General features: G+C 36.5%; 1 protein-coding gene across 4 annotated transcripts in view; it reads left to right on the plus strand.

The window, feature by feature from the left end:
• The window catches only part of NEK11 (NIMA related kinase 11), an 82,931-nt gene that overhangs the window by 8,889 nt on the left and 55,253 nt on the right, over positions 1–18,789 (plus strand). For all 4 annotated transcript variants that reach the window (XM_038161183.1, XM_038161181.1, XM_038161203.1 and 1 more), the window contains exons 3-4: positions 8,255–8,420; positions 13,943–14,061. In XM_038161183.1, coding sequence (XP_038017111.1) covers positions 8,255–8,420; positions 13,943–14,061 — 285 coding nt within the window. The remainder of the gene's footprint in view (positions 1–8,254; positions 8,421–13,942; positions 14,062–18,789) is intronic.

An 18,789-nucleotide genomic window follows, 5' to 3' on the forward strand; every position in this document is an offset into this window, starting at 1 on the left:
TAACAATTTGTTTTTCTGTATTGATTGGTCACTCAAACTCTCGGTGTATACGTGCAGGGAAGTTGTTTGTGAAAGATAGTTTTCATTTTTCCATCTAATGGTGCAAAAACAGTTTATGCAGGTGCAAGCTGTTTTTTACCCAGGAATAGCTTGTTATGTTAACAAATTACTCACAAAAGGATTGCTTTCACATGGGAATTTGCAAAATGCTAGCTTTGACAAGGCCAGCTAGCTTTCACAAGGCCAGGAGAGCAGGCTTGATTTTATGAAGCCTTTATGATTTTTCTACCTTACTGCAACACTAAGTGGCCTACTTTTTCATTTTTGGTGGGACATGTCCATTTGACAGGAGAGGATTCTAACTCGGTCTTTAACATATGTAAGTGGGAGGCAGCGTGCCTTGAGGAAATAGTGCTTGGGTTTACGGTAGATCTTGTCCCCCACAGAGCCAAGCTCCCAGGAGCTCAGTGCTGCAGCGCTCACCGCATTCTGGTCTGATGTGCAGCCAGTGAGCAGTGCTGGTGCATGGGTTCATTGTTTTGAGAATTGTTTACAAGTAACATTTTCAACGTTGGGGTGAGAGCTGTGCTTAAGGCATTATTGGTGGATTCCCTTTCTTTGAGGAAGAGACAGAATTTAATGATTTTGTAATTAAGCAAATGCCTTGAGATCACTTCTGTCTCATTCATTTTGCTGTAACTAGTTTTCATGCATTTGTAAGCTCGTTTTAGTAAGAAAATGGGGAGAGGTGCAGTATTATTATTTAGGTTGTGCTGTGGCCACCTGCCTCAAAGATACTGTAGGTATTTGATATTTGAATATGCCTGCCTACTGTATCTTCTTATGGGCTACCCCTGTTGGCAAGGTGTTTCCTCTCAAGTCTACATCAGGGTGGTTTGAACTTCTTCCATGCAGAATGAGCCTCCAGTTTTTTGCTGCATTCAGTACATTGTAAGCATAAAACTGCTGCAGTGAGTGGAATAAATTCTGGATTAGCTGGACAGTCACTGTATTTTTCCTTTTTTTTTTCTGTTTTGTCTTTCTCTCTTGTTGCTGTGCTTCTGTGATTTACTAGCAACTGTAATTGTTTTGCTTACATCCACAGTGTGCCCTTCAAGTGCTCTAAAACTTTTTAATCTTGTTGGGTAGTTGCTTAAGTTTTGAATTGCATGGGTTTCACTGACTGTTAAGACCAGAATATCATACTCAGAAGGGTTTAAAAGTATTAAAAGATTTTTATCTAACAATGGATGTTATATGCAATTTATTTCCTCAGCATTGCTTAATTCCCTTTGCCTTTGTAGACTATTTAGTAACATGCTTTTGTAAAGCTGTAAACCATGCTTTTATCTTTTTCTACACTCTTTTTTTTTTTTTTTGTGCTATAGATACTTGAATGCATATCAAAAATAAACATTGAAGGAGATGCCTGATGGAAAGAGACTTGTAGAGAGAGTGAATTTTCTCATTAAAGCTGCAGCAATTACTGTTTAAATTACTTTTGGGAATTAGTTCCTCTGGAAGGACAATACTGTTGACATAAATATCCTTGCAACAGTGAAAGGAAAATAATTCTGCTTACAAATGTATTTAAATTCAGAAGAGAACCAGTTAAGTTTTGCCTTAACAAGTATTTTAGTTGAATTTCTATGGAATGCATTCTTAGAGCAATTTTTATTATATCTGATTTCCCTGCAGACCTCCTCTTGTTCAAAATAGTCTGTTTTCTGTGAACTGATGAATATAGATCATGATATGAAGGTGTTTCTTCAAAATTTCTGATTGAAACTAATTTAAAAATTCAAACCTCTTCCTTCAGAAGGAAAATTCTTTTTTTGGCAGATGTTCTGCCCAAGGCTGCTAGGTGAAGAGTTATAATATGGCAATTATGAGATGTTTAATCATATTAAAAAGCTTGTAGACAAAATTCTGCATTCAGTCTTGGGTTCTGTGATGGTGTCTCCTCTTGTTTGAACGCAATGTTAATTAGCAGAGAGCAGTTGATTGTAAAGTATATTGTCTGTGTAATGAAATCACAATACTGGTTTAGGAGATTTGTTGTGTGATTTAAGTCTTCAAAGATAAAGAGAATAAACCAATTATTTAGTCCTTACTGTATTTCTGAAAAATCCCATTTAGGTTGGGGACAGCATGGTGTTTGCTTGCATTCTTGAGCAAGGCTGGGCTGTAGGAAAAAGAGTGGATGAACAGTAGAGGGGGATAATGCAACATGTAACCATAAAGTATTGCTAAATAGAAGTACATTAACAGGTATTAGTCAGTATCTCATCATCATTTGTAGTAATTTTTCTGTTCAGACACACATTTCTTCTGTTTAATCACAGTCTTTTAGTGTTTCATTTAGAGCTGAAGCATATGAATGGACTGTAAATGTATTTACATTTTATTTTTCCATTTCTCTCTAGGAAAATGTTCTAATTTCAAAAATACGACTTTAGAGAATAATTCATCCTTTATTAATCAATGCCTACTTTTATTCTGCCTTTTTAAATCAATGTAGATGGCTACCCAAAGTATCCCAAGAATTATTCACAATATATGCATTTTTATATCTTAATAAATAATTCCATATAATCACTTGTTTGATTCTGTAGAAGATAACACAATTGCTCTGCTTTGCCTTCTAATTACTGTTTTTTTCCAAAATTGGCACATATGGTTGACCAAAAATAATTTAAGTTATGCCCCTTTGTATAAATGAGTTTGCTCAGTGCAGGAGAAAATGATATAAGCTGAGTTATTTCAACAGTATTCTCTTTCCAGAAAATATATTCTACATTTTTTGGGATATTAATTAGGAATTGTTAATTTTCAAATAAGCGTAAACTGTTTTCATCATGAGTTGGCCTGTTCAGTGTTAGTGCATATGTTAGAGCATTTGAAAATTTGGCATCTTGAAAAATATTTGTAAATGCTGTAATTGTGTCTTGCTGATGGAAATGGAGAGTGAATCATCCATTTCACTTGCAAATTTAAGAAATCTCATTGCCATTCGAAGATATTAAAGCAAGGTTAAATTAGTTAAAGTGCTTATTTCAGAGAATGAAATTATATTTAATCCATCTGCAGATATTACAGTGCTCATATAGCGCTTGAATCCATAGTGGTTAACTCGGGGATTAGTTCTCAGTGTCTGTGAATGTTCATGAGCAGTGCGAACAGGATGTTTTGGGGAACAGAAAAAACGAGTTGCTGATGACTCTGCTGGCATTACTAGGAAGTCAATTATGTCCAGGGTGACGACAAAAGAAATGCAGCATTTGATTGAAGAAGCTGTGCAATGATACTTGGTATTGAAAAGGAGTTATGGCTTGGCTAATAAATCCACGGTGGGTGTGGGAACCAAGATTCGGTTTTAGAAGTTCCGTAGTAATATTTGGGTCTGAAATGCTTTGGATAATGAGTAAGTATGTATATGTAAGGAGGAATATCAAGCAGCATTTGTTTGCTTTTCGCTGGAAGTGTAGTAATCCTCTTGATTTTCCCATAGAAATCAAATGCTCTTAATTTACTGTGTTTCTTTCCCTAGCTAAAGCTAAGAATTCTTCTAGGTAGTACTGATTAGTGTATGCTGCCTTACTGTATTTCATGGTTTCACCAGCTTCCTCTTTCTCTAACAAACAGATGCATATCTTTAAATTATCTGACCATGCAGACACTGGTGTTCCAAATATGATGGATAAAATGTAAAGAATGACTATTTGAATTTTTGTTGCTAAGCTGTCAGCTGCAGAAAAGAAGTAGTAGTAATGGTGGGTGACTTTGCCCTGTCTGTAGGCATGTGGTGCCTTTGTTACCATATTTCTCAAACCAGTTTTAATAGTGTGGAAGATTTATGCCAACTTTCTGCATGAAGGTTGTCACCTCTTCTTCATTTTGGTCCCCATTTGCAGAGCTGTACCTTCTCTATTTGCCATTTGATAACTAGAATAGAAGGCGTCATGAATTAGACAGGCACTCCTTTAATTTTATTGTTTGTGACCAATTTCAGATCCAGTTACAGACCCAGTAAGAGGTGATGCATTTTTACTGAATTGCACCTGGTCCTTGCACTGAGGAGTTACCAGGGTGAAGTGGTAGTCCTGCAAAGGTCAGCATAGATAGAAATAGAGCTCACAGTTATGGGTTATGTTACAATTCTCCATAGTGGCAAATCAAAACCTAAATGAAATTATAATTAACTGCTGTTAACTGAAAAATTGCCTTTGTAAAATGAAGCTGTTTAATTAAAAGCTTCAACTTTTGATCATATATTCCTAGATCACAGTTTTTCTGTTATTTTAGCAGACCTATTTATTCTTGACATTAGAAGGGTTATATTTCTTTTGCTTCCTTCTCAGCAAGCAAATTTACCTAGGCAATAATTCATATTGCAGTTTACTCAATAAACAGAGTACATTTTGAGAAACACTGCCTTTTAAGAATTGCATCTGATCCAATAAACCAAATTATATAATAATAAAGTATGTCACCGATGTAAACAAATACCAGATGGGTTGGAAAAGATCAGTGGAAATAGACTGAGATAAACGCTGCTGTGGTGTATTGTCAGTCACTAGTAAAGCTCAAAAAGGGATTCCCACTGCGTGCCTGAATCCTGGAGGGTTCCACCTTCATGTTTGTTTTTCTCTTGCTTTAAGTCTCGCTCTCTTTAGAGAGATTAGATTTTTAGATTAGATTAGATTTAGATTTGATTTCTTTCCCCCCACTTGCTCCCCATTGTTGTGCTTTCAGATCCAGTGTTTGGCTGCTTTTCAAAGGGTGACAGTGCAAGCCAGCAAGGTTTTGCTAATGAAAATCAGAAGGTGTTCCCAGGGAAGGAGTGTGGGCCTGTTGAGGCGCGGGCACTGCGGGGGCTGGGGTGTTGCTTTCTGTATTTTGGGATGTGGGAGTGGGCTCATCTCTCCTGTTATTTTCCCACCCTGAAGGGATGGATGTTGTTACCTGTACCAGACCCAGCTTCCTCCAGGATGGATGTACATGGTGACAGTTGGATTTTTTTACTCTTCAGATATGAATGCTTTCACAACAAGACTGTTTCAGTTGTGGTCAGTTCCAGATGAAGTTTAAAGTGTGTTTCCATTATTGATTGAATTATAAGGCTTTTTCCACACAGTTAAAATCCAGAGGCTGTTGTTCTGTATTTAAGATATCTGCTAGCGCTTCTGTAATAAAACTTTCTAATTGGGTTGACATTTTATCTTGTCTTTAGATACATGGTCTAGTGGTGGACTTGGCGGTGTGAGGTTTGTGGTTGGACTCGATGATCTTAAAGGTCATTTCCAAGCTAAACAATTCTATGATCTCCTTACGTGTTGTATTCTACACAAAGTCAAATTTATAATAATTTTGAAATTTAAATTAGCATAGCTCATTTAGCATTTTATCAGAAGGGGCAGTTAAATGTTGTGTTTGGAGGCTATCCACATTTTTGTGGCTTTACCTGGTTTTCTGTATATGCCTCCTAGATCACTATTTTCTTTGTTCATGGGATAAATCTGAGATTTCTTAGTTCATGCAGACAGCTTTAGACCTTTTAAATCCTGCCTAATACTTGGACCAAAGTGGCAGAAAATATAGGGGCAGATTTTTGGAAAAAAACCTCGACTTTCAGGTGGCTCTGTATACGCAAGATAGAGTCTTAATAAAATCTGAACAAGTGAGCATATTATTCCCAAAATCCAGAATAAATATTCCTGTAACACTCTTCAAAAAGTTTGTTCAAAATACTTCAAGCAGTTTAGAAAAAAATAGTTATGTAACAAAATGCAGGCACATTTTCAGCAGATGATCTACAAGTACCATGTCTGAATTATGAGCAATGATGGCTCACTCTTTATTATTAGCCAGCTATAAAATGCAGGTTGGATCATAGAAACAGAAACGTTTAGTCTCCTTCAAAATGTAGAGATAAATTTTATTGGTAGAGAGGAGTTGCAGTCAGTATGGTTTAGCTAAGAAAGGTTTGTTGTTTTCTCATGGTTACTAAGATTTTATTTGTGGATCTATCAACCTATTTGACATCACCATGGGTGCCAAATTTGAGTTACCATAGGAGCTGTATAAAGCACAGAGCATGTGCATTTTAGCTGCCCATTCAGGTAGAATTGTCTTGTGTAAATACTGAAATGGGGTAGGGTGAATTTAAGCACTCTTCAGGTGTTTTATGTATTAAAAAGTACAGTTAGTTTATATAGATGAGCTTCTGGCTGCAGACTTTAATTTTCCTTGTTTTTCTTCTAAAGATAACTGAAAATAGCCACTTCAGATCAGGAGACTTCTCTGTTTTCTCTGTGAGGCTTCTGAGTCTGACATAGCTTCTTTGTCAACACCTAATGAATGCAGGGTTTTTAAGTACATAACTTAAAGTTTTAAGTGTATTTACTGAAACATTATCAAAATCTTTGCAGAAAGTATGAAGTCTAGTTAGCTTCTTCATATTTAATGCAGTAAAATCAAACCTTATCTACATATAGACACTGTACACACATATACCAGAGGCATGCAGATATGCCTAATCTTGAGTGCATCCAAAAGTTTTCTTTCTAGAAGCAAATGCCTTCCGGCTGTGGGTATGAATTAGAGTCGTGTTGCAGAAAACCAATACCTTATTTACCAGAAGTATATTTTCTTGATTTCTTCTTCTGGGAATTAATTTAAATAAGAAAAACACCTGTCATCTTGTCTGACAGCTGATGACAGCTTTAAGATCACTGAGTGACTAAGATGACAAGCTATCTGTACACATCAACACATCAGGCTTTTATTGCTGTCTTGGGTATGTAAAAAACTTGTATTAAGTGGTCTTTAACAAGGACTCATCCTGTTTGTCAATTCTGTGGCATGATTTTTATGAAGGAAGGGGTAAAGGCCCACGTCAGCTGAAGATGAGGAGATTGCAGTAGGTATTGCCTGTCTGTGTTCCATGAAGCCTGTCTGCAGAGATGGAAGCAGATCAAAGGGCATGTTTTTTTCATCACGATTCCTGATGGGGATTAGGCAAGTTTATATGAGAATTCAAACATTGCTAGTCAGAAACTGGTTGCTCAGACTTAGGAAAAAATTTTCTCATGAAGAAAGACAGCTTTTATTTTTTCCCCTTAGATAAGATGAATTATTGTAGTTTTATCACTGTCATGTTTAACTACTGTAACTTTACAACCATGCTCTATTGAATGGGGAAATTACTAAAAGCACTGTGGAAGCTTCCCTTGAGCCTTAAACTTGCCTTTCATGTATTCAAAATTTGGGGGAAATTCACCACTTTGTTTCAGTAAAGAAACATTATATCCTCTAAAAGTCTTCAATATCTCCTTCAGAAAAGACCTATCATCTATTCTTCATTCACTGGTAAAGTAAATGGAATGTGTTGTATTGTCTTCTTTTAACATTTCATCAGGAAAATCTTGGCAAATATGCTTTCTTATAGCGCCCTGCACTATATTTTACCTTGTATTTTTCCAGGTCAAGTTAACAGTAAACTGCCCTATCCCAGCTTCTGTATAGAGCTAATTCTGAGCTATAAATTCTCCTATGGCACAGCCGTGTGTTAAAACTGGAGAATATTAAAAATCCCTACATTTTCTGAACATTTTCCAGGGGATTTAGGGTCTTCCTAAACAAACCTTAAATACTGAAGGATTAGCCCCAAATCTAGATTTGTGCTTTTCACTCATATGCTCAGCTAAAGGACAGGCTGATCTTTAGAAAAAAAAAAATTGGACAGCCTGAGTTTATCACTGGAAAAACAGCCACAGAAATATTACTGTCTGTGATTTTTCTCATGCCTCTGTGGAGAGACTTGGGCAGAAGCTGCAAATGTTGTTTCTTGTTACTCCTTATTTCATATATGAATCTTGACCATATGCTCTGAGTGGGTTTGAAATCACTTAGATTTGATTTTTTGTTTATGTTTGTTATTATGCAGTAATCCATAGCACTGAAAACATGTTCTTAAGTAAAGAGTGCAGTAGGTAATTAGTGGGAGAAATATTTCAAAACAGTATTTTTAATATGTTGCTTAATCTATATGGTGACTAGTATATTTGTTTGATTTTTAATGCATTCTCATTGTTTACCCATATTTTCCTCATCATTTAATGTTGCCAATAGTTGGTCAATGTTACTATTTTTCATTTAAGGAAATTTTGATGGGATTTTGAATTTTTTTTGTTGTTGCTGTTGTTGTTTTATTAATATAAAGATTTCCTTTTTTTTTTTTTTTCCCCTCTAGAAAGGTCCTAAAGGAAATCTCTGTTGGAAACCTAAAGCCTAATGAAACAGTTGAAGCAAATCTGGAAGCACAGCTACTCTCCAAATTAGACCATCCAGCCATTGTCAAATTTTATGCAAGCTTTGTGGAGCGAGATAGTTTCTGCATTATCACTGAGTATTGTGAGGTGAGACTGAAGAAATTTGAAAACATATGTGTATTAAAATAGTCTAAGACATCATTTTATAAAATGTTTTAGTTTCAATTCTAGTCTTTATTTGTTGCTTATGATATCACCTGCTACTTGTTAGGTGTGTTCCTTTCAGATGAGGAATGTTACCTGCTCACATGAGACTCATAAACAAATAAAGCACAGAAGAAGAAATAGGTAATTTTAAGTGCAAGTTCTTTTGGTGTTACAAGGGCTACAAGAAAGGCTTAAATGCAGACACGCTGCCAGATCTGTGGGAGAACTCAGAGAGGTTGTACCACTTGTGTGTGATAGATGAGAGAGGAGGAGATTGTGGGCGTGGGGGCACGAAATAAAATCTGATATAAATGAGGAAGGGAAAACTCACTTGGGGTTTGGAGGTGATTACAAGAAGCTTAAGCCTGATCACATGGATGATGAGTTTGGCAGCAACATTGGTTTTATAAAATGAAAAATGGTGGGAGTCAAAGACCAGAATGTAGTGGATGCAACAAATATTAAAGCAGCATTTTCTACAGTATAGTTACCATTAATTTTTTGACTCCAGCATTTGGTTTAAGAACATTTTGCTGGAATCCGTTGTAAAGCTTTCAAATAAGAATTTAATCGTATTTAAGCCATTTTTAGTAGTTTATATAAAACAAGCTCCTACTTTGTATTAAATATAAGTGTGCTCTTTAAAAAAAAAAATCTGTCATAATAAAGTGATCTTTTTATGAAGCTGTGAAGCAAATTCTTCAGTTGTGCTCTGCTAGACATGCTGAAAAGCTTTGGAAGATAATGAACTTAGACTGCTGGGTTACCTGCACACAAATCAGATGTGACTTAACTAATCACACTTCTTCAAGAATTTAGCTTTCATGGGAATAATTAAACCAGTACCATTCCTGTCATTTACTTCTTCCTTGGAAGCTTTCTTTAATGATAGTTAAATGCATATTTATTGCTGGGATATTTAAAAATTAAATCTGAAATGTTCAGTTCTGTGATACAATCTGAGTATATGTTCACATACTACTTTAACACATGCAGAAGCTTTTTGTGCCATTCCCTGAATGTCTGACAGCTGGAGTTTGAGAATATTGTCAACTCTTTGAGGAAATCCAGAGCTCAGGACTGAAGGATTATTCTGACTGTCCAGCTATTCCCATGCACTCATAGTTTTCTCTCTACTAGCAGTACAAAGTGACCAGATCAGTTAAAGATGTAGGAATAAAGGAGCCCATTTCAGCAGCACTGTAGTGTCTTTTCTCTATCCACTTCTCTTTACTCTTTTTTTGTTGTTGTTGTTTTGTTTGTTTTTTTTTTTTTGTTGTTCATTTGTCATAAAGTTATAGGTGAATAAGAAAGAGCATGAAAGCAGAGTAATCACAAGCATCACTCCTTGGAGCTTTGGGTTTGGTTTTTTTTATGCAGGCAATATAAACTACCTTGCATGAAAATGTTTTGGTACAGTTACCCTAGGATCTGGGAGTCACATCCTCAAACAGGTGAGAATGTATTACAGCAAGGCAGGTAAAGGAAGAAAAAATGGATTCATTGGCCATGCACTGAATCTTTTCAGTTTTGAGTCTGCTGGGTGAGGTCAGGCTGACACCAGACCCAACAGGACATGCTTCTGATTTTTCCTCAAAGGACAGGTTCTGTGGTATCATTGCATTTATGCCATTACAATATATTTCACTGAATGTTCAGTACAAAGCAAAGTTGCACACAGTGCTATAAAGTTTCTTCTCTGTTTTAGTCAGAATATCTCCAGAAGGTATGCTTTTGTATTTACTTATCTAACCTGCCTTTGTATGTGGTGGGATTTGGGTGTCTTGACCTAAAAGGTGCCTGTTGAAACCATCCATAAATTGAGAATGAGAAAAATGTAGTGCTACCTGATCCTTGCTTGGAAGTCTAGTACGTTCAGTTTCTCATGCATAGAATAATTACCAGATTGGCAGTAATTGCTGCTCTTGGGCAGGCTCAAAACACACATTAAGTTGGCATGGAAACGGAACTACCCCCCCTGAGCTCTATTCTGTTTTCTCCAAAGTACTGTGACTTATTCATTAGCCACGGTGCTTTGTTCATTCTGGCGTGAGTAGCATGGAGGGAGCCTCCGGTGCAGCTGCCCCGTGCTATACCTTGTCCTGTGAAAGAAAACCAGTGACATTGGTCTCTGTGGCTCAGCTTGGTGTCTTTTATTACTACTGAATTCAATCAAAATTATAGAAAAGTTTATTTGTTCTGTTTTGATCTTACTTGTTGAGCTTCTTAGGCACTTTCCCCAAATCAAAATCTTATGGGTAGTATAAATATTATCAGCTAAGACTGGTTTCAAACAAAAATGCCTTAATGAACCTTAGATTTCATTTTGTAGTACAAATTTGATTTCAATAATATACAGTTTTCACAAAGCAGTGTACTTTTAAAATTGCATCATTTTAATGTATTATAAGGCAGAACTCCTTGTACTTTTCCCCCAGACAATTATTTATGTCTCTTGACTGTGGTCTCAGCTGTGATGTGAGTACACATATGCTAAGGAAATCTGAGCAAAAGGAATAACTAAAGCAGTCAATGCCTGTTCACGTTATCAGCTCTAGATGTTAAGCTGTTTTAGGTAATTTACTGGTGTGTTTGATACTCTGATATTTAAATAGAAACTGCAGCTTGGAAACTCCATATGTACTTAATTTGTTAAATTGTTGAATTCCTTATAAGCTTCGTTAGACTGACCTTCCAAAATGCAAAATTGGGTTACCAAATTTTTTCAGAGTTTCCCAGCAGCGGTGAATCTTATTCAGCGAATCTTATATGATGTGTTTTTGTTTTCTTCTTTTTAGACAAAAAATGAAGGGTAAATTAATTGTGGGACACTGAGACCTTCTCTGCTTGAAGATAAAAAGATAAAAAGCTATGCAGTTATGTGAGGGCACATGTAGTGCCTTATTCAGCTGCTTTTGTTCTCCATAGACATTTTGCAGGAATTGTCTCTCAGCTTCAGAGTATTCACTGCCATAACTCTGTTGGTGCTGCACTTATTTTACTTTGTGTTTTTCATGGCAATGTGTTATGGTAAGAGGGGACACATTAGGACAGGGAGAAAAGGTGATTGGAGCCTGCTGCACTTCATCTGTCCTCACCTGGATAGTACACAGTCCCCTGAGGCCAGCAGCCAGCTGACACATGTTTGAGCACCCCCTCAGTCCTGGGCTCTGGATAGTTTGGGGCTTCTGTCTGGAACAGTTTATTTTATAATAATGACTCATTGTTTTCGAGGTGCATGAGTAGACTCAGCCACAGCCCATCTGGCTGCCATGCAATGGAGTACCCAGCAAGAATTTTTCTTTCTTTCCTCTTCTCTGCTGCAAGCAACCAGGGGGAAGCTGCTGAACATTTGGAGCTGCAAAGGGGAAGCAGCTGCTGAGAGTCCCAAGTTCCCAGAAGAGCTTCTCTCTGGGCTGCAGTAGGGCAGCAGATGGAGCGCTGAACCCATGTTCCCTTCCCTGGTGTATGAGATGATTCAGACATTTCAGTTAAAAAAATTGCAGGACATTGTCAGGGAACACATTTTTGATAGATGACAAAACAGATTTGCTTTGTTTTTAATACATTCACTTTGGAATGTTGTAACTTAGAACCAGAAATCCATAGAAATGACCGTAAACTCATGTCAGAAGCACATGAATATAGATCTGCAAGGACAGAATCTGCTTATTTTGTAGCAGCACTATGAAGCACTGTAGTGTTTGGAACAGAAAAACAAGAAATGCTGAAGACATCATAAAATGGTGACAGTCAACAGTGCAGAGGAATATGGGGTTAATGATGGGAAATTATGGTACAGGTACAGCTGTACAGGCAAAATAGTTTCTTGTACATGGCACATAAAGCTTCTGATTTTATGTAGAATGTATAATGTAAAAATAATGATTTATGGCTGATATGCTGTCCTGATGAGTGGTAATTAGTCACTAGAATGTAATTGGAGTCACAGTCCCATTGCTCTGGGGTTAGCTACCTTTTGCACATTGCTTCCCAATAATATGTATGCATTCTTGTAGGCAAAATTAGATTATTTTATGAGCTGGATAAACAATCAGCTGACAACCATCTGTATATTTTTGAGCAAAAAGAAGGGCTTTCCTGGAAGTCTCAAAATCCTCTTTCATTGTGTTGTTGTACAACTGGTATTTCCAAATATCTGGATTACAGTTTTCAAGTAGTCTTTTTCTGGATATATTTTCTGGTTTATTGGCTCTCCCTGCTGTGTGTCCTATTGTTCCATTCCCAGTGCTACTTCAAGATCAATTGTTAATGAAGTATCACAATAACACATGCTATGTATTCTTGAGGCTTTAAATCTGCTTTTTTTCTAGCAGAAGTTTGAAAGAGGGCAAAGTATCATAATTAAAGAGACTGTATTTTAATTCTTATGAGAGCAATATGGTTGCTTTGATCCTGACATGGTTATTACAACATAATAAATGAGTCGCTTGAGTGTGCAATGTTTGACTGGAGTGGAAATGCTTTTCTCTATTTATTAACTTATCCAGAGCGGTTGGGGCAGATTAATTTTACCTACCTAAGTGTCTATGTCACAGCCAGTCAATGTAGGCCCTCATCATAAATCTTTGTGGAGAAACAGTGTTCCTACAACATCACAGAATCCCAGAATTTCTAGCTTGGAAGAGACCTTTAAGATCATCGAGTCCAATCCATGTTCCAAGACCTCAACTACATCATGGCACCAAGTGCCACATCCAGTCTTTTTTTAAACACATCCAGGGATGGTGACTCCACCACCTCCCTGGGCAGATGATTCCAGTATTTGACCACTCTTTCTGTGAAAAACTTCCTCCTTAATTCTAGCCTGTATCTCCCTTGGCGCAGCTTGAGACTGTGTCCTCTTGTTCTGTCTGTTGTTGCCCGGAGAAAGAGACCGACCCCCAGCTCACCACAGCCACCCTTCAGGAAGTTGAAGAGAGTGATAAGGTCACCTCTGAGTCTCCTTTTCTCCAGGCTAAACAACCCCAGCTCCCTCAGCCGTTCTTCATACGGCTTGTGTTCCAAGCCCCTCACCAGCCTCGTTGCTCCAACATGATCCATCCCTTCCAAAGGTAGACTACTAGATGACAGAGATAATTGCACTAAACAGATGTGTGTTCCTTGGTGTTGCCTGTAAAGGTCTGGGGACACCTGCTCAAGCTGGGTGACATGAAGGAAGAACAGTTGGAAACTTTGGTGATCCTGTGTAATGGTAAGAGGAAACGACAAAGTGAGATGGTTTATACCATTTTGATCCTCACTTGTGTATGCTTTTGGTGCTGGGAGATTTCAGAATTCATGTGAGTTCACATGAGAGTTCAGAATCAATGTGTTGATTTTACAGACCTACCCATGATAGGATGCCTGAAGGCCTAAGGAAGTGGGGTCCTGTACTGTGATGAAGGATAGTATTTTGAAAACTTACCTTAAATGTCCAAATATGTTGTGATATTTTTCAGGGTGGAGATCTAGACTTTAAAATACAGGAGTACAGAGATTCTGGGAAGATGTTCACTCAAAGTCAAGTAATAGACTGGTTTATACAGCTGTTACTCGGAGTCAACTACATGCATGAAAGGTACAGTCATTTGATATGAGAGCATTTAGGTTGGGAAGGGTGTGAGTGGACTTACTGACTAGTTGGAGGTATTCAAACAGAAATGAAAGTTCTGTTCACCAAATATTGTAGTTAGTTTATGTCAGATACCTCAAGTGTAATTAATTATCTACCCTGCAGGAACATTGTGCATTACATCTTTTAGGAGGACAGTGGTAAATGCCTTCCAGCATTTAGACACACTTTTTTTCAGAACCAGATGGAAAATGGAGCACAATAGAAATAGTTCAATATTGTTAGAAGAAAATGGATTAAAGGTTAAAACAAAGTCATCTTTTTAAGAGGAGTCAAGAAGCTCATCCTGCATGTATTTAATGTGAAGCATCCAATAGATATGCTTGATGGACTCCCAGTAAAATCAGTGGAGCTACCTGCATGCATTCTTTGAGATGAGATGTTACTTTTAACAGCACATAAAAGATTAACTTAAAAAATTGCTGCAGATCATCCAGATATGAGGAGATCACACATGGTTGGAGCAGGGGTAATGTATACAGATAAATATCCACCTGGTCATCTCCATGAGTTTAGCTCTTGCTTGCAGTGTGATTTAGGCAGGCTGACTGCAGAAAGATTTCCCTTTTTTTGCCAGTGTGCTGGACATGTACAATGCCTGTCTGGTCCCTTTCTGCATCCTCCTTTGCAGAGATTGGGAAAAATTTGCTTGCCTGAATTTTAGGTGCAGCCAAGCAGTAGGTAGAGAGGTCACCTGTTGTCAAGAGCAACCATTCCTGAGTTGAACTGAAGTTAAGTGTGTGGGATGTGTTTGACCTAAACTGCTGGATGCCTAATGAGTTTTTTGCCAGTGTCAGACTGTAGAGTTAGAAGGGCAGAGTGAATTGCTGTCCAAGATGCAGGAGCGTTTTTGTTCCTAAATGCCAATTTATCTAGGGCTTGTACATGAAATGCTGCTCTGCCAGTGATGGGAGGACACAAAGAGAACTCTCTTGGGATGCTGTGCTCTTCAGCACTCACCTCAGGCCAAAAGGACAGAGGGAAATGGACATAAAAATCCTGACAGTTTAACTAAACTATCAGTGTGATTTAGGTTTTTTTCCTGCCTTAAACTTCAATTTATCAACTTTTCATTAAAATTTTGGTGCCCTGGAAAGTCCCCTTTTGGCAAAATCCTTTCTTTAACATATGTGTTCAAAAGATACATTGTGCAGAATAATGCAGCATAATAATATAAGCATTGCATTTGGACTGATGGTCATTGTAGGCTCCTTCCAACTGAACTACCTAATTTTATTCTGGGTTATTATTTTTGTCTTTCATTTTCTGTATTTTCTTATGGCTCTTTTATCTCTTCTCTCTATTTTACTTATCTTCTACTTGATCTCAAACAAATCTTTAAATCAAATAAGATCCTAAAAATAAACTTCATTTGGTAACTATATATGTAAAATTTGGTTTCCTGAGAAGTCAGTTTGTTCTCCAAATAAAGCAATTTGATTTTCCAAACAGGATTTTGTTTTCTCCTTTTCAATCATAGCTAATAGTACCTCTCCAGACACTTACAAATAACTTGACAGTTTTAATTTTTATATATTTATTTGTGTTTTGTGTTATTTGGCTGTATGTATATAACTTTTTTCTTATTAGTATAGAATCAAACAGTACCTTAAATGGAAAAGATTAGGCTTAAAAGAATTTAAAACTACCTACAGAAATTTGAAGTACTAAAACATAATAACAGCCCTCTCTTTCTTTATAGAGGAGTTATGCATGATTCCTTCTCTACTGACATGGAAAAAAGCTCCAATATATGTTTGAATTATGTTGTAAGCTAAGAAAGCTTTTCCCTAGTTTGAAGTGTTTACAGCCTGTGGGTTGGTCCTTCCCCTTGCCATTCCTAAGAAAACTCAGATTTTATGGATGTGAGGTTTTTTTCATTTTACCAGAGCAGCAAAAATTATTATTTATGGTTTTAAACATAGACTATTCACTTGTCCTCTTTGCACAACTTTAGATTCACACTTTTTGAAAACTCTTAGGCTGGAAACTTAATGCAATATTTTTTATTTGAAACTTGAAAACAAAGTTATCTAGAAATGAACAGATTCAATCCTTATGTGTCTTTGATATAAAGGAAGGGAGAAGTAAAAGAGAGATAACACAGTTCAATGGTCTTATCTTGATGGAGACCTGAAGCATGAAATCATCCTGTAGTGTCTCGTAGTGCACATAGCCCATTGCATGTCAGTGCACAAAATAAATCCCACAGCAATCAGGCAATGAGGCCATTGATTAATTTAACCTCAATTTGAATATGGCTGACCATTGTGTTGCCCATCATTTTGCTAACCTTTATGAAGAATTTGCAAACACAGATTTTTATAAGGTTACTCTTTATGCAAACAGCAGATAATGCAGGGTTCAGACTTACACAGAACCTCTTACTCTTCTGCAGAGTTCTTCAGATAGAGGAAAGAGAAATTAATTGAGGATGATTTCACAGCAGTGATGTACTTCAGCTTCCCTCAGCTTCACTTGCACCTCATTCTGCTGCAGGCAAAGCTTCATTCAAGGAGGCTGCCCACTGCTCAGGGCTTGTCTTGTTCTTTTGTGACTTTGAGCCAGCAAGCAGGTACTCTACAGAACATAGATGTGGGTATATTTACAGCCTAGATTTGAAACTGTCCTCAAGTGTTAATTTCTACCCAAAATAACTACTCAATTACCACTTCACTGTCCATCAAGTAAAGTTTTGCTGGAGCCCAGTTAATTCATATTGCCTTTATAGGTCTGTCTTTTCCTACAATAAAAAAGTTGCTCTCTTCCTTTAACTGGATTTACGGTGCAGGCTTGATATTAATTTCTTTCTAGTATTAAAGAATTCTTTTCAGGTAAGATTTCAGCTGGTACCTTGTTTATCTACAGACTTATCATAGCAGAGTAAGTTGCATTGCAGTGAGAGATACCATCATGGAAAGCTGAAAAAAATCACCCCAAATATTTCTTTGTCATATTAATATATGGAAGTATTTTACAATTTTTGGTAGTGCAAATAAAATGCATAACATTTTCGTCAATATGTTGCAAGGTTACAGCAGCATTACATTGTAATTCAAACTAGTGTGACCCAAACATCTTTTTTAATCTCCTTTTCAAATAATACACTTCTGAAAGCTTTCTGGATCATTCTTTTACTTCAATATACCTGTTATTAAAATAATAGATATTCAGGAAAGTTTCAGGTTCAAAAATCCTGTGGTTCTATTTCTACAAAGAAATACTATTAAAAGAAGGTTGAAATCCACCAATTTTCAACAACAATGTGCAAGAGTAATTTAACTCAGTGAAAGCAAGTTCTTTTAAAGGCTTTGTGTGATGAATGGTAAGGAAATTCCTTATGAATCTCAATTATCACAGCAAGATTTCTGTAAAAGTGTGTGTGTACATATATATACAGACATATATATACTTATGAAAGATTAACAAATATCACCTTAGTTTAATTTCCTCACTGATGTATTGTATGAGTGTATGTGTATTGTTTACAGAAGTTGTCAAATAGAGAACAAATTATTTATAAACATTATTTTATAAATATGGGTGGAGGAATATTGAATAAAAAATTCATTTTTCCCAATGTGCAAACCTTTTTCTAATGAAAGGTATTACTTGCAGGACAAAAAAATTGAAAAAAAAAAAAAAGTGAAAAAAGATTGCTATAAGAAACATGAAGAACTCTTTTCCTTTGCCCATAAAAATAGAAATTGTTTTTCATGCCCAGTCTGTGTACATACTGCAATGAAGCCTATTGTTATTTTTCATGTTTTTTTTCTATTTGTGAACTTAGTATATTAAATTGCATATTTTTTTTCTCTTGCAAAAAAACATTTTCAAATGAGTTGTGGACAAAATTGGGTATTTAAATTCTGCTCTAGAATGCATCCTTTCTAATCTTAATTTGGATTAGAAACAAACTATTTTGGGAATAATTTCATTGTGTCGATGCCTAAGACTTTTGTAATTCAAAGGTGGGATAATACTTGAGGATTGCTCAAAAATTTGAAATTGAGTACCATATTTGGTTTTTCTGCCCTCAGAAATCGTAGTGCATCAGTTTCTTTCTTTACATGATCCGAATGGCTGAATGACTACTGTACTTGCATTAGCAAATACACTTTCTATAGCCAGTATGTACCCAATGCTATTCTAACCTCCTCCTGAGCAGAGCTGATGATTAATCCTGTGTGTTAGTAATCATTTCAAAAGTGGACAAATTCTACTTTAGGTGAGGTTATAGGCAGTAATGCTTTTGGAAGCTTTATTAACAAGAATTAATTTAGAATATGCTTTGTATATGTTTTGTATACCACAGAGATACTTTGTTTTCCTAAGGGGCTGCAGAATTACTGTCACACATGTAAGACTTATAAAAATTAAGAAGATTCTGTATATCCTTACATGGTGCGTAGCTTATAATGTTGTTTTTTTTCAAACTCTGATGGAAAAATAAGTCTGTAAAAGCTAATTGTTCTGTTCCTTTTCCTTTTCATCTTTGTGTTTGTAAAGTTCTTTCATCTTCCACACTGTTACTGTAAAAAATTGAACTACTAGCTTAGGCTATATACATATTTGCCTTTGAAGTAATACGTTTGCTCTGTAGGAGTCTTCCCTTAGCTTTGAAAACCTCTTATTGCTGTTTCTCTCATGTGTTATTCTCTTGTGAGGCATCTC

Source organism: Motacilla alba, chromosome 2, assembly GCF_015832195.1.
Source record: "Motacilla alba alba isolate MOTALB_02 chromosome 2, Motacilla_alba_V1.0_pri, whole genome shotgun sequence".
NCBI lineage: Eukaryota > Metazoa > Chordata > Aves > Passeriformes > Motacillidae > Motacilla > Motacilla alba.